The sequence below is a fragment of the Hesperophylax consimilis genome, chromosome 9 (genome assembly GCF_061612785.1).
Source record: "Hesperophylax consimilis isolate HC1 chromosome 9, BYU_Hcon_1.0, whole genome shotgun sequence".
Lineage (NCBI taxonomy): Eukaryota > Metazoa > Arthropoda > Insecta > Trichoptera > Limnephilidae > Hesperophylax > Hesperophylax consimilis.
The window spans coordinates 29,869,377-29,882,632 of record NC_142844.1 but is presented as its reverse complement, the minus strand read 5'-3'; the positions used below and the strand labels follow the sequence as shown (position 1 = coordinate 29,882,632).

Here is a 13,256-nt window from a genome sequence, read left to right as displayed (position 1 = left end):
AGAGAACTCAAATAATTCTAATTCTAAAAGTAAACCAAAAATCTGTCTTAAAATAAATGATAACCTGGTATCAGAACCAAAAAACATTGCAAATGAATTTAACATTTTCTTTGCACCACCGCCACCACCACAAAACACATCTCTACATCCACAATCTGCCAAAACAGTCAAAAACAAACAGTCGCGATCATTCTTTATAACGCCTGTAAACAGGGAGGAAATTATTAAAATCATCGTAAAACTGAAAAATAAAAGCAGTGTCGGCACTGACAAAATCCCTATAAAAATTATAAAAGCATGTGCAGAAGCGTTAAGTTACCCGTTGGAAATATTAATTAACAAATCTTTTGAATCAGGAACCTTCCCAGAACAATTAAAACAATCTATTATTGTACCTTTGTATAAGAAGGGTCCTAAACAGGAAATCTCAAACTACAGACCGATATCCTTATTACCAAACTTTTCAAAAATATTTGAAAGAGCCATGTACAATCGCATTTATAACTTTCTCGAAAACTTTGAGATAATATGTCCACAACAATTTGGATTCCGTAAAGGCCGTTCAACAACACAGGCAGTTTTCAATTTTTTGAACAAAATTCTAGAAAATATTAATATTAGTAAAAAAAACTGTAGGTATCTTTCTCGACCTCTCAAAAGCATTCGACAATGTTGATCATGAGCTTCTTCTAACTAAACTTGAACATGTGGGTATTAGAGGTCTAGCATTAAAATGGTTTGAATCGTACTTAAAAAATCGTCAGCAGAAAGTTCAAATTTCAAATATCAATGAAAAAATGTTCCAGTACATGGTAGAATCCAAATGGAGAACAATAAACAAGGGTGTGCCACAAGGAAGCATTCTTGGGCCTCTCCTCTTCCTTATCTATATAAACGAACTTCCAATAATTGCTGGCACAGAATGTTCAATGTTTGCTGATGACACCGCTTTGTTGTTTGAATGTAATGGAGACGTTGACGAATTTAACAAACAAGTTAACGAGACTTGCCAATTCATAGCAAACTGGCTGTTATCGCAACATCTATCACTCAACACAAACAAAACCCAAATTTTAAAATTTTGTCCAGTGCAAGCTACACCTATAAATATAAATGTAAACATTAATAATAATATTATCGAACCTTCCCAAACCTGTTCACTACTGGGAATGGAATTAGATATAAACATAAACTGGAAAGAACATGTCTCAAAAATTGTAGCAAAAATCAGTAGTTTTTCTTATGTTCTGGGTACCTTAAGAAAAATATTAAACACCGAATCAGTAATAGCCGCATACTATGGTTATGTATACTCAATAATAAAATACGGTATTATTTTTTGGGGAAACTCGGTAAACGCTAAAGATGTTTTCATCATACAAAAGAGATGCATAAGAAAAATTACAAACTCTGATCGTTTAGATTCATGTAGACCTATGTTTAAAAATCTGAAAATTCTGACAGTCACAGACATATATATATTGGAGTTATGCATGTTAGTGCGATCATCTACAGACAAGTTCCCACTAAAAAACTCAACACATAAATACGCTACAAGGCTCACAGAAAACTTACTAATACCAAAAGCAAACAAAACAATATTCCAAAAAGGACCATACTACATGGCCATTAAAGTATATAACAACCTTCCACATAACATTAAACAAATACAAGATACACACAAATTCAAAACGTTACTAAACACTTTCCTTGTTAATAAATGTCACTACACGTTGAGTGAATACCTCACGTAAATGAAACATCTATTTTTATTGGTATATATATTTGTATTTTTTTATTTTTTCATTGGTATATTGTTATTATTTTATCTGTATAAACATTGTAATTAAATAAATGTGGTTAGCTGGAAGAAATGGGGTCTACCCATAAGCTATACCTTTTGTAATTTTAATTTTACAATAAATAATTTTTGATTTGATTTGATTTGATTTGATATTTACATCAGATCTGTGAAATTGTTTTCTGATGGGAGCCATGGCAAGATAGATAAGATTGGAAATCCTTACTATCATTGTTTTGCCAAAATATTATGAAATAAAACATTATTTATAAGAAAAAAATATTCTCCCCCTCCCCACCCTGCTCGTCGATAGCTGTTCTTGATTTTGCCTACTGAATTTTTCGAATCTAGGGAATTTTTATGATGTGGATGATTAGGATCAGTAATATAATAATTATAATTAAAAATGATTACCAACTGCTTGAGTCAAAAAACATTTTTTTTTTTATCTTACTGAGAAACATCGGATATGAAATTTTTTATTTTTTAAGAACTAAAATTATCGCATTTCTTGGATACCGGATGTCACATAAAATTTTTACTAAATTAGTTTGTATGCAAATTTTAGACTTTTATTTTTTTGATTGTAGTTGTCGAAAATAAGAAACGTTTTTTCGTTTTAGGGTCCGTTTGAGAAATCTAGCGTTATTTTGGGAGCTAAATAATTTATTGTCGTGACTGATATTGAGGACTGAAAACGTAATAACAAAGTTTTAGAATTTATTTTTTTCAAGTCTTCATCATGTTGACTAGTTGATATATTTTTCAAATAATATATTTATATTATTAAAATAAACACATCAAGGTATACTTTTTTACTTTATAAAAATATTTTTTCATGGTAAGCTAAAAACAAAGCTGCAGTAATATTTTCATTTTGATCAATGTTTTTTCGTTTCTATTATTTTCGTATGGCAACATTGGATTCTATTGATTTTTCTCCCACCATTGCTTTTGGTTCTAGGCCAAGTTTTTATGTTGACGTTTACCCAAAATTATAATCCGTTAGTCTCGGTTATCCGTACTATTAATTTTATTCACCCATTCATGTTTTACTTTTTTGTACTGCCGTAAATGCTGGAAAAAAGTCCAACAATGTTTCAATTTTTTGGTAAAATTTCCGTACTACGCTTACTTCATAATTTCACTCCGTTTTAACAATTACTCCAAGAAATTAAGCATTAAAGTTCCATTTTTTCAAAGATAAAAATTTCCCGTGTTTTGATCGATTTGATGTTTTTTCTTTTTAGCATTATATGACGTTTGGGGAAAGATTCCGCTTCAGTCTAAATACGCACAAATTATTTAAATAACCCAAACTAAGAACATGCTAAGAACCTAATAACCATTAAGAAAATGTAATATAATTTGGTGTCATAGTGTAGGATTCGGGAACATACTCATTTGAAAACTTTATTAATATGGAATATAGTTAATACTAAACCATACATGTTTTATTAAATTTATTATATTGAAATTACGAGGTTCTAACTGTAAATAATTCTGATATCGCAAGTGTTCCGGAAACTTGAGCGCGCATAACCGGCGTTGCGAATAATCGGTCAGTACGCGATGAATTAGATGTGAACATCTGAAACCTTTCAAATGTCAAAGTTCAACTTGTAGCTTGAGGGACTGGACTGGCGCATCCTTGGCCGGACATTAATGTATTGTTAAGGTTTTCTTATTGATAAATGTGTAATACGTGATACCTTATGTGAAGGTCCATGCATATAAAATGTTAGTGAAACAAATAATTTCGTTGAGTGTAAACGTAATACGCACGCATGTTTACATAATTTGGGGCTTTTGTTAAGTCCACTGGGTGTATACTTCAATCAAATCGAGTGTTTACAGTCGAGCTTCTACTTGTACGATTAATGATTGCACTCTAATATATTGTGACGTTTTGTGTTTCAGATGTGAAATCAACATTTATTCATTTGAAGTTGGGAGTGACTGAGTGAGTGAAATTTCCCCAAGTGATGTGCACACTGCACAGGCCCAAGTTATCATGTTAATTAAAGAGTACCGTATTCCTCTCCCACTGACTGTGGAAGAGTACAGAATTGCTCAACTGTATATGATAGCGAAGAAGAGTAGAAATGAAAGTTCTGGAGAAGGCAGCGGTGTGGAAATATTAGTGAACGAGCCATATGAAGATGGGCCCGGAGGCCAGGGACAGTATACCCGGAAGATATACCACGTGGGCAGCCATCTGCCGGGCTGGTTCAAGGGACTGCTGCCCAAATCAGCCCTTACGGTTGAAGAGGAAGCGTGGAATGCTTATCCTTATACAAAAACAAGATACACATGCCCCTTTGTGGAAAAGTTCTCATTGGAGATTGAAACATACTATTTCGCTGACAACGGTTATCAAGAGAATGTTTTTAAACTAACTGGAAGTGATTTGAGGAATCGTTTAGTGGACGTGATAGATGTAGTCAGAGATCAGGTTTATGGTGCAGACTATTTGAAAGAAGAAGACCCCAAACTGTATGTATCTGAGAATTTCAAGAGGGGTCCTCTAACCGACACCTGGTTAGATGATTACTGGCGAGAGGTTCAAGGAAAGACCCAGCCCCTGCCCAATGGGAAATCCCTCATGTGCGCTTATAAACTGTGCCGAGTGGAATTCCGCTACTGGGGAATGCAAAGCAAGCTGGAGAAGTTTATTCACGATGTCGCTCTCAGAAAAACCATGCTCCGGGCGCATCGACAGGCTTGGGCCTGGCAGGATGAGTGGTGCGGACTCACCATGGATGATATTAGAGAAATAGAAAAGCAGACCCAATTGGCTTTGCAGAAGAAGATGGGCAGCGATTCGGAATCCGAAGTGGGCGAAACATCCAACATTTCTCAGGACGATTCCACTAAAACACTGGCTGCCACGATGAGCTGCATAGAAAAGCATGAAGAAATATCTAGTCCGGTAATGTTAAAGAAATCAACCGATAACACTGCCAAACACTCCATCGAGCCCAATGGAAGAAGCCACAAAGTGGATTTCTCCCCGACATCTGAACACCGCATCTGGCAAGCCACAAAGCCTAGTGTTCGATCATCTTCTTGTGGCTCTATTAAGAGCATGGAAGCCCAAATGGCGAACTGGAGAATGGAAAGTATAGTTAGAGAGTCTGAAGCAGAAACAGAATCCGACGACGAGTTTTTCGACTGTCAGGAGGCAACTGAAGGACCGATCACTAAATGGTCGTCCATGGATTCCCTGGACGAAGTGGAGGACGCTTCTCCCACCCAGCCGCAGCAATCCAATGAAGACAGCATCTTCAATCATTCCTTCTTGCAGAGAGTTGCTTCAGAAAGGGGTCCTAGAAGATTGTACACTCTCGCTAGTGGCAATAGTGTGGATGCAGGTTCTGACACCACACCTCCTCAGACATGTTCCACTACAGTGTTGCTCCTAGCGTTACATGCTGGCAGTGTGTTGGACGCTACCGTCGACATGATGGCTAAGAAATCAGATATTACCACCTTCAAAGGCGCGTTTGAGTCCGTCATGCGTCAACATTACCCTACCATGGTTGGCCATATTGCTATCAAGTTGGTGTCTTGCCCTCCGATATGCACGGAAGCATTGGGCCTTCTGTCCACTCTAAGTCCCTACAGCTTTGACGTGTCTCCATCTAGTGCGGAGGCCCCGTACGTGACTCATGACTTAATACCCATTGGAGCTATTCCAATATTAGCTACAACTTCCCCCGAGTACTTTGAAGCTGTAACCCGTACAATAAATGGAGCTAATGCTGTGTATCAAGAGTTTATCAAATCTGAAGAGGGTAAAGGTTTTTCTGGTCATGTGTATTTTATTGGTGATTGTATGGGATCTATTGTTGGGTATGATGCTCTGTGTCGCTCCCAGCAGTATCAGTCGAGGCACGCAAGTGAGAACAGTATCCTAGATACGGATATCAATGTTTACAATGAGGTCGGTGTAGAGCAGTCTTCCAAACAACACCTTCAGGCTCCGTCTCCACGCCGAAGATCATCTTCTACTAGTGAGCATCAGGTTAAACTTGACTTCGAAGTTTCTGATTTCTTTATGTTTGGAAGCCCATTATCTTTGATCTTGGCATCGAGAAAAGTGTCGGAAGAGAAAGGCAACAGCATTGTAAAGCCCCCAATTCAGCAGATCTATAACCTATTCCATCCAACAGACCCAGTGGCTGCGAGGCTGGAGCCGCTGCTCTCAGCCAGGTTTTCTATCCTGCCCCCCATCAATGTTCCACGCTACGCTAAGTTTCCATTAGGTAATGGCCAACCTAGTCATTTATTGGAGTTAATACAAAGTCACCCTCAAATATTTGGTGACTCCTTGCACACTCCCCCGACTCCAGTTCTCCGGCGCCTCTCCGAGGTGTCCATGCAGAGTACTGTGAGTGGTTTGGTTGATAATATCCCTTTGATGACGGTGAATGCATTGCAACAGAAATGGTGGGGAAATAAGCGCCTCGATTACGCTTTGTATTGTCCCGATGGATTAAACAATTTTCCCACCCACGCTCTTCCGCATTTATTCCACGCCAGTTACTGGGAGAGTTCTGACGTCATTGCTTTCATTCTTAGGCAGGTGGGTCACTTTGATTTGTCTTCCTTCGGAGGGGTAGACGAAAAAGATATGTCCTCTTTTAAGCCTTGTCAACCACGCGAAAAATGGATGAAGAAGAGGACTTCGGTTAAATTAAAAAATGTCGCCGCCAATCACCGAGCAAATGATCTCATTTGTAAAGAGGGAGCAAACATCTCACTGTCGGCTAGATTCATGTACGGGCCTTTGGATATGATTACTTTGGCAGGAGAGAAGGTTGATATTCATATAATGAAAGAACCCCCCGCGGGAGAATGGTTGTTGTTGGCATCTGAAGTAACAGATAAAACGGGGCGAGTCAGCTATGCCTTGCCCGATGATAAGTCAATCGGTTGTGGAATTTATCCTATTAAACTAGTTGTACGTGGTGATCATACGTGTTGTGATTTACATCTGGCTATTATTCCTCCATTTACCGAATGCGTAGTGTTTAGTATAGACGGCTCTTTTACAGCAAGCATGTCTGTCACCGGTCGGGATCCTAAGGTGAGGGCCGGGGCAGTGGACGTGGTGCGCCACTGGCAAGAGTTGGGGTACCTCATAATCTACATAACAGGGCGGCCTGATATGCAGCAGCAGAAAGTCGTGTCTTGGCTCGGTCAACATAACTTCCCACACGGGTTAGTCTCTTTCGCCGATGGCTTGTCCACGGATCCTTTGGGTCACAAAGCGGCTTATCTGAACAACTTGATTCAGAATCACAGTGTTATTGTTCACACAGCGTATGGCTCGGGTAAGGATATAGGCGTGTACACCAGCATAGGCTTGCAGCCCAAGCAGATCTACATAGTGGGGAAGGTGGGAAGGAAGCAGCTGGCGGCGGCCACGGTGCTGACAGAGGGGTACGCGGCACACCTGGCCTCGCTGCAGTTGCCGGGGAACTGCCGGCCGGCGCAGGGCAACGCTAGAATGGTGATCCCTCGCCGCTTCTTCGGTCTCCCGGGACAAAAGTCTTCTATACGTCGACGTCGGTAGACCGTGCTAACCATATTTGGGAACGTTGATATTACGCTTATATTCTAACTGTAAATAAATTATTTCAAACTAAATGTATCTACTTAAAATACTTGTCGCCATGAAATATATAAATTTTCTATACAGGAAAGTCTTTTAAAAATTTATTAATTAAATATTATAGCACCTTTTCAGTGTTTTTATGTCACTTTAAATGTCTGTCAAATAGTTATTACCTGAGGTTGGTGATATTCAAAAAATATTCAATTTGACTGAAAAGTACTTATGAAAGTGCTTTATTATTTCAAAAAACAAAGTCTTAAAGCTCCTCCGATAATTGTATGTTTTGTCGACAATGACTGTTTCGTAAAATTAATATAACATATACAGCTTTCTCTCTTTTTAATATTTTTCAACTTTTCGATAATATATTTGACATGAAAACTTAGCTGTTGTATTATGAAGTGTTAACGTGCAATTATCACTTCACTTTCATTCCATGACATAATATTTACCTTGGCATTTTGTTTCATTTACTCCTATTCTAAATTCACATCTTCTAATAAGTTAACATTAATTTGCTCTAAACATAATTCATCTACAGTGCATTATTTGTAATATTAACATTAGTAACCTAACATTTTATCATTTTAGATGTATTGCGTCATATTATTCTATAAAATAACTATTTCTCACTTCGAGGCGAGAATAAATAAAATAGTTTATTTACATCAAAGATTCCCATAGTGTGCTGGGAATCACCAACATACAGAATTAGAGTGTATCTGTACTTAGTGAGTTGTATACATTGTTATTGTAAATAAGGATTTTTATGGTTACAAATGGCATTGCCGAAATCCTTTGCACGAGGGTTAGAGCATAATGCTGCCATTAGAGGTATAAATTGGAGATGAGTTTATGCAGTTGAGGGAGTGGAAGTACAAAATGGTTGAAGAATCACTGCTCTAAATGGTGTCCTGTGCATACTCATGCATTCTTTTCTATTGCCAAACTAGTTACATATTATTAAAATATATATGTATATTTTTTTTTCTAGAAATATTGATTTAAAAATGCTTTTTTTCTATGTTTATTATTTTATAATATCTTTTCATTCCGTCTTTTTTACTATTGTAAACATTGGTGATATCGTTTTAATTTTTTTTGCCTGCTGTTTAAGGTGCATTTATTTATATGTACTGTTTACATTAATGTAAAGATAATCCTTCGGGTTATTCGTGCCGATATAAAAATATATAGTAAGGGGTTAGTTGTTAGAATTTATACAAAAATGTAAAATCCTAAAATGATTGTGGTACTTTGTTTTGCCATCTAATGGAAACTATGAAATTATAAATAATAAAGTTTTTCGTATTCATTCCTGAATTTTAACTATGATCAAGTATACATTTTTATGTTAAAATAATAGTTTATTGCTATAATTTATTAATAGTCTGAGATTAGCTTGAATTAAAAAAAAAAAAAAAAACAATGTTTTTTTACTATAATACATCTATTTTTATAGATGTGTTTTAAAAAAAAAATTTGGTTTGACTGAGGATTGAATCTTGCTCCCTAGGAACTGGCCCATAACTACTGTGAACTTTGGTTTGTCTAAGGATTGAGCCTTCCTCCCCAGGGACTAGAGTTAACCGCGCTAACAACTGAATCAAATCACATTCGGGTATGACTGACAATTATTTAGTATGTTAACTACTGTAATGTCATTCAATTTCAGAGAAATGCTTATATGTCCGCTTGTGTATGCGTGATTGCCACCAAATGTTGATTGAATGCATTGTCATCGACAACGATTCTATCTGCTGAGTTTCATCTTTATCGGACGTCGGGAAGTGGGTTAATTTCCACTTCCGCATTCATTCATTTACAATAACAAAATCTAAATTCGATCCGAAAATAATATTTATTCATATTGTTAATTATTTGCTCCTTTGCCGAAAATAATATTTATTCATACTGTTAATTATTTGCTCTCATGCCGAAAATAATATTTATTCATACTGTTAATGAATATTGAATAATTTTATTCATCTATGAAGATATTAGAATGTCATTACATGTCCAAGATTATTTTTTTCTTACTAGTCTCAGGTCTACCACAGTAAGTCTGGTGATTACGATCAATTTCGCAGACAAACATTGTCAATCTTTAGCTGCTTTGTAGATATTACTGGATATTACAATGTAGGCTAATTTTTATAAGCGTGAAAGCAAATCCACTCCATACTCGGCGGAATCAGTTGTCATACAATCAGCGATGCCATACCTACCGAAATTTCGGTATTACTACCTTCAAACTACCTAAAATCTGTCGAAATTTTGAACAAATCCACCAAAAATTATGAAAATCTACCGAATTCAGTGTATATTTACAGAATATGCACCGAAGTTTTAAAATTCTGAACAATTTTTAGGGGTAGCCCATAATTTGATTTCCCCCATAGTTTGGAAAATATTGTGTTACATTTTAATACGCGTAGATGATACTAGTTAAGTACCAAATCTTTTTTATTTGACGTTAAGTGAAATTTACACTTTAAAATTATTGTTAAACGAAACTACCAAATAAGTACGTCTTCTGTGCAATTTAGCATATCTCTATAGTGAAGAATAATAATTGTTATTAACTGTCTTAGGTAATAACATTATATTATATCCTTAACACGTGTTACCTTTAAAACAAATATTAAATAATATTGTACAATTTGTTAAACTGACTGGAGAAAAGATTTTTTTTAAGCATTTGCCCCTTACGGAAAAACAAAGAACAAAATTTTTTATAATTTTAAGTCCCTAATAATATTGGTGTTTAGAGTTTTATGTACTGCACTATATCCCCTGTTTGTATTCACATTTGAAAAGTGTTAAATTAGTTAATAAAGAGTTAATTATGCGACATTATTTAACTCGACCTTTTCAACACGGGTGTGCCATTTAGGAAATAGATTTAAATTATTAAAAACACCCACAAAAAAATCTTTGTGTCTTTTTCAACCACAAAAAGTGGGCACATTTATCTGTTTTTTTAATTATGCATCCCGTGTCATTATTTCTTCTAATCATGCATAGCATTATTTATACTAGTTTTAGTCAATGTGATGTGATTCATTTGTGTAATGTAAATTATCGTAATCTATGTTTTATATTTTCAGTTAAAATTTATGAAAATATATTATTTTTAGTAGATGAAGCTTGCCATTTATTCATGCTTTCCAAAGTAGATATATTTTATTTGTTGTCATAAACCATATTATAATCTGTCCACAACTAATCATAAGAGTGAGTAAGCTAGAGGCTTAGGGCTTCAGAGTATCGTGCTGTTATCTCTTCATAGTTAGGATAAAGCTAGTCACCGTAGTAAACCTATTTAGTGTCAGGAAATGGAATTTGTACGCACTGATCAGAACCATGAAAAAATCCATAATTCTTGATAATTTATTAAAGACAATGTTCACCCAATCAACTCTGTATGTACTGATATTATGGTAAATTTAACCTGTACTATTTATGTATTTTACTGACCTTGTTTCACGCATGATAAAATTTTCTTGTTAGTAATTTTATGTAAAAGTGTTTATGAAACGGTTCTGGTTTCCAGTGTTTACACTTTCAATATTGTTTATTGTACGTAAGCATTATGTGGCAAGTCTCCAAAATCGTAAAAATATTATAAAGTAAAAACCATAATACATGTAAAGAACACAAGAAATGCCTCGATTTTTTTTTCCAATTCCAATTTGCCCAATCGAGGCTTAAATTTCAATACGAATCTGAATAATAATTATTGATGTGATGATTTTTTCTATTACATTTATTCCAGCTTTAATTTTTCTATTGGTGATTCAACAGCAGAATTGATTTTTGATGTGGAAATCACAAATTGACTGTTCTAAATTGAAGAATTCTAAATCTAGTTAGCCAAGTGCTTTCGTAGTTGTAATATTATTTACACACATGCATATTATATTATATTATGTAGTTGGATTGGGCAAATTGATAACAAAAATTGCTCTTTTATTAACTTGGCTTCAGTTTGTAATTATCTAAATATTTGTATCTAAACTAAATGTTTTCTAATTTTAAAAAGATTACTGAGATTTCTTCCTGTTTTTTCATTACTTTAGGTAAATACTTGAAAAAAAGTTGCATACTGTTAATCAATGTTAGATTATTGTATATTATAAAGTTATAAAAATGGTTCTTTTCAAGATGTAGATTAATTAACCTTATCTACGCGGCTGTCGTAATCCTTCAGCGCCCATCCCCGTACGCAGATCCATGAAGTTTCACTAAAATATAATACATTGTCAAAATGTGCTTCGTGGTAGGATGGATTGCATTGCAAAGACTGGCTAAAGGTTAATATCTTTATTTAGACTTTCTTTAACTGCATTTAACCTCAAGAAACTGAGCTTTAGTTTTGTAAATTTTCATCTGCAGAAAAAAGATAACAAAATGTATTGGAAATCATATTATTTTATTTGCATTTATGACAGTATGCTTTAAAATGCATATTGATTCAAGCAATTTTCTGACATATCCAAATTATACCTGCATATTTATTATAATGAACACTATGTATTTTGAAAGAAGAAATATGTAGGTACATATTTACGTAACGAGCAATAATAAGGCTATTCAATCAATTTCACTAAAACTAAACTAAATTCTACATCATTTCTAGTCGTGGTTTCTCTTGGAACTTGTCACGTTTGATAATAAATTATTTTCAAAACAATTTACTGAATTTGGGAACACAAAGAAAACTTTATTTTGTGATTGCAATAAAATTATTACTATCGTAATAAACTCTTGCCGTTTTATCTAAAAGTACCTGTTGCCAATGAAAACTGAAAAAAAAAAAACATTTTAAAAAGTTTTTAAAAATTGTCACAAAAATTAGTAAGATATATAAAAATAAAATGATCTCAGAAATCAACAAACCTTACTTTGTGACAACATTTCCAAAGTATTTTATCATATTTGTGTCAAAATAATGTGTTGAAATTATGTTATACATAGAACGTAAGACCGAATTACACCCGCCAAGTGCTTGGCCGAGTCACTCGCTTTGTTATTCGGCCGAGTAACTTATTGGAGATTAGAGGTGATCACGTTTAGAAGAGACAGTGGGCGAGTCAGTTTATTGAGATTAGTTTAAAGTGCTGTTAACGTGTTTTCGCGATGAAAGAAAAAGATAAAATTAAGAGTTCAAAAAAAACAAACGTCACACACTAAAATTCTAATATTTTTTTCTTTCGCTGACTAACTCGGCTGATCGCACTGACCTAGTGGAGAGTGAGTGAAGTGCTGAGTTGAGTATGCGGATGGAGAGGGTACTTACTCAACTGAGTCATTGGACCTTGCTTCTGTCCACTGTCTTGCCAGAATCACTCGCCCGCTACTAGGCCGAGTACTGATCACATCAGCCGAGCACTCGGCCGTATGCACTGTCTCGACCGAGCACTCGGCAAGCGTAATTCAGGTATTACTTATTATTTTATATAAAGCAATAAAAACTAAGTGTTTCGCCTTATATGTGGATTGTCTTCACAATAAACACACTTTCTTGAATTAATTTGGTGTGAGTAACTTTTGTCATAATATTAATTACTCCGGTGTTTGTAGCAAGTTGATAAATATACGTAATTTTGTCTTGAATTTATGTTGTGAAGAAATGATTGTAGGTGCTCACTTAGTATCTTTGTCTTTCTAAAAGGAATGTGATAAAAATAAATATGTAATATATTTTATAACACGAATGTATCTAGATTGATATTATATGTTTATTTTTATTTTTCAACACTTTCACTGATGTGTATATTTTATGTGGAAATATAATATATGAAAATAAACTACATACATAATATTACA

General features: G+C 34.9%; 1 protein-coding gene across 2 annotated transcripts; it reads left to right on the top strand.

The window, feature by feature from the left end:
- Positions 1-3,374: 3,374 nt before the first annotated feature.
- Positions 3,375-13,209, top strand: rdgB (retinal degeneration B). Of its 2 annotated transcripts, none has more exons than XM_089635900.1 (2): positions 3,375-3,468; positions 3,722-13,209. In XM_089635900.1, the coding sequence occupies exon 2, from the start codon at positions 3,816-3,818 to the stop codon at positions 7,380-7,382; it is 3,567 nt and encodes a 1,188-aa protein (XP_089492026.1). In that variant the 5' UTR covers positions 3,375-3,468; positions 3,722-3,815; the 3' UTR covers positions 7,383-13,209. The 2 variants fall into 2 exon arrangements, with proteins under 2 accessions (XP_089492026.1, XP_089492025.1); XM_089635899.1 differs by having other exon boundaries at positions 3,427-3,541.
- Positions 13,210-13,256: the final 47 nt, after the last annotated feature.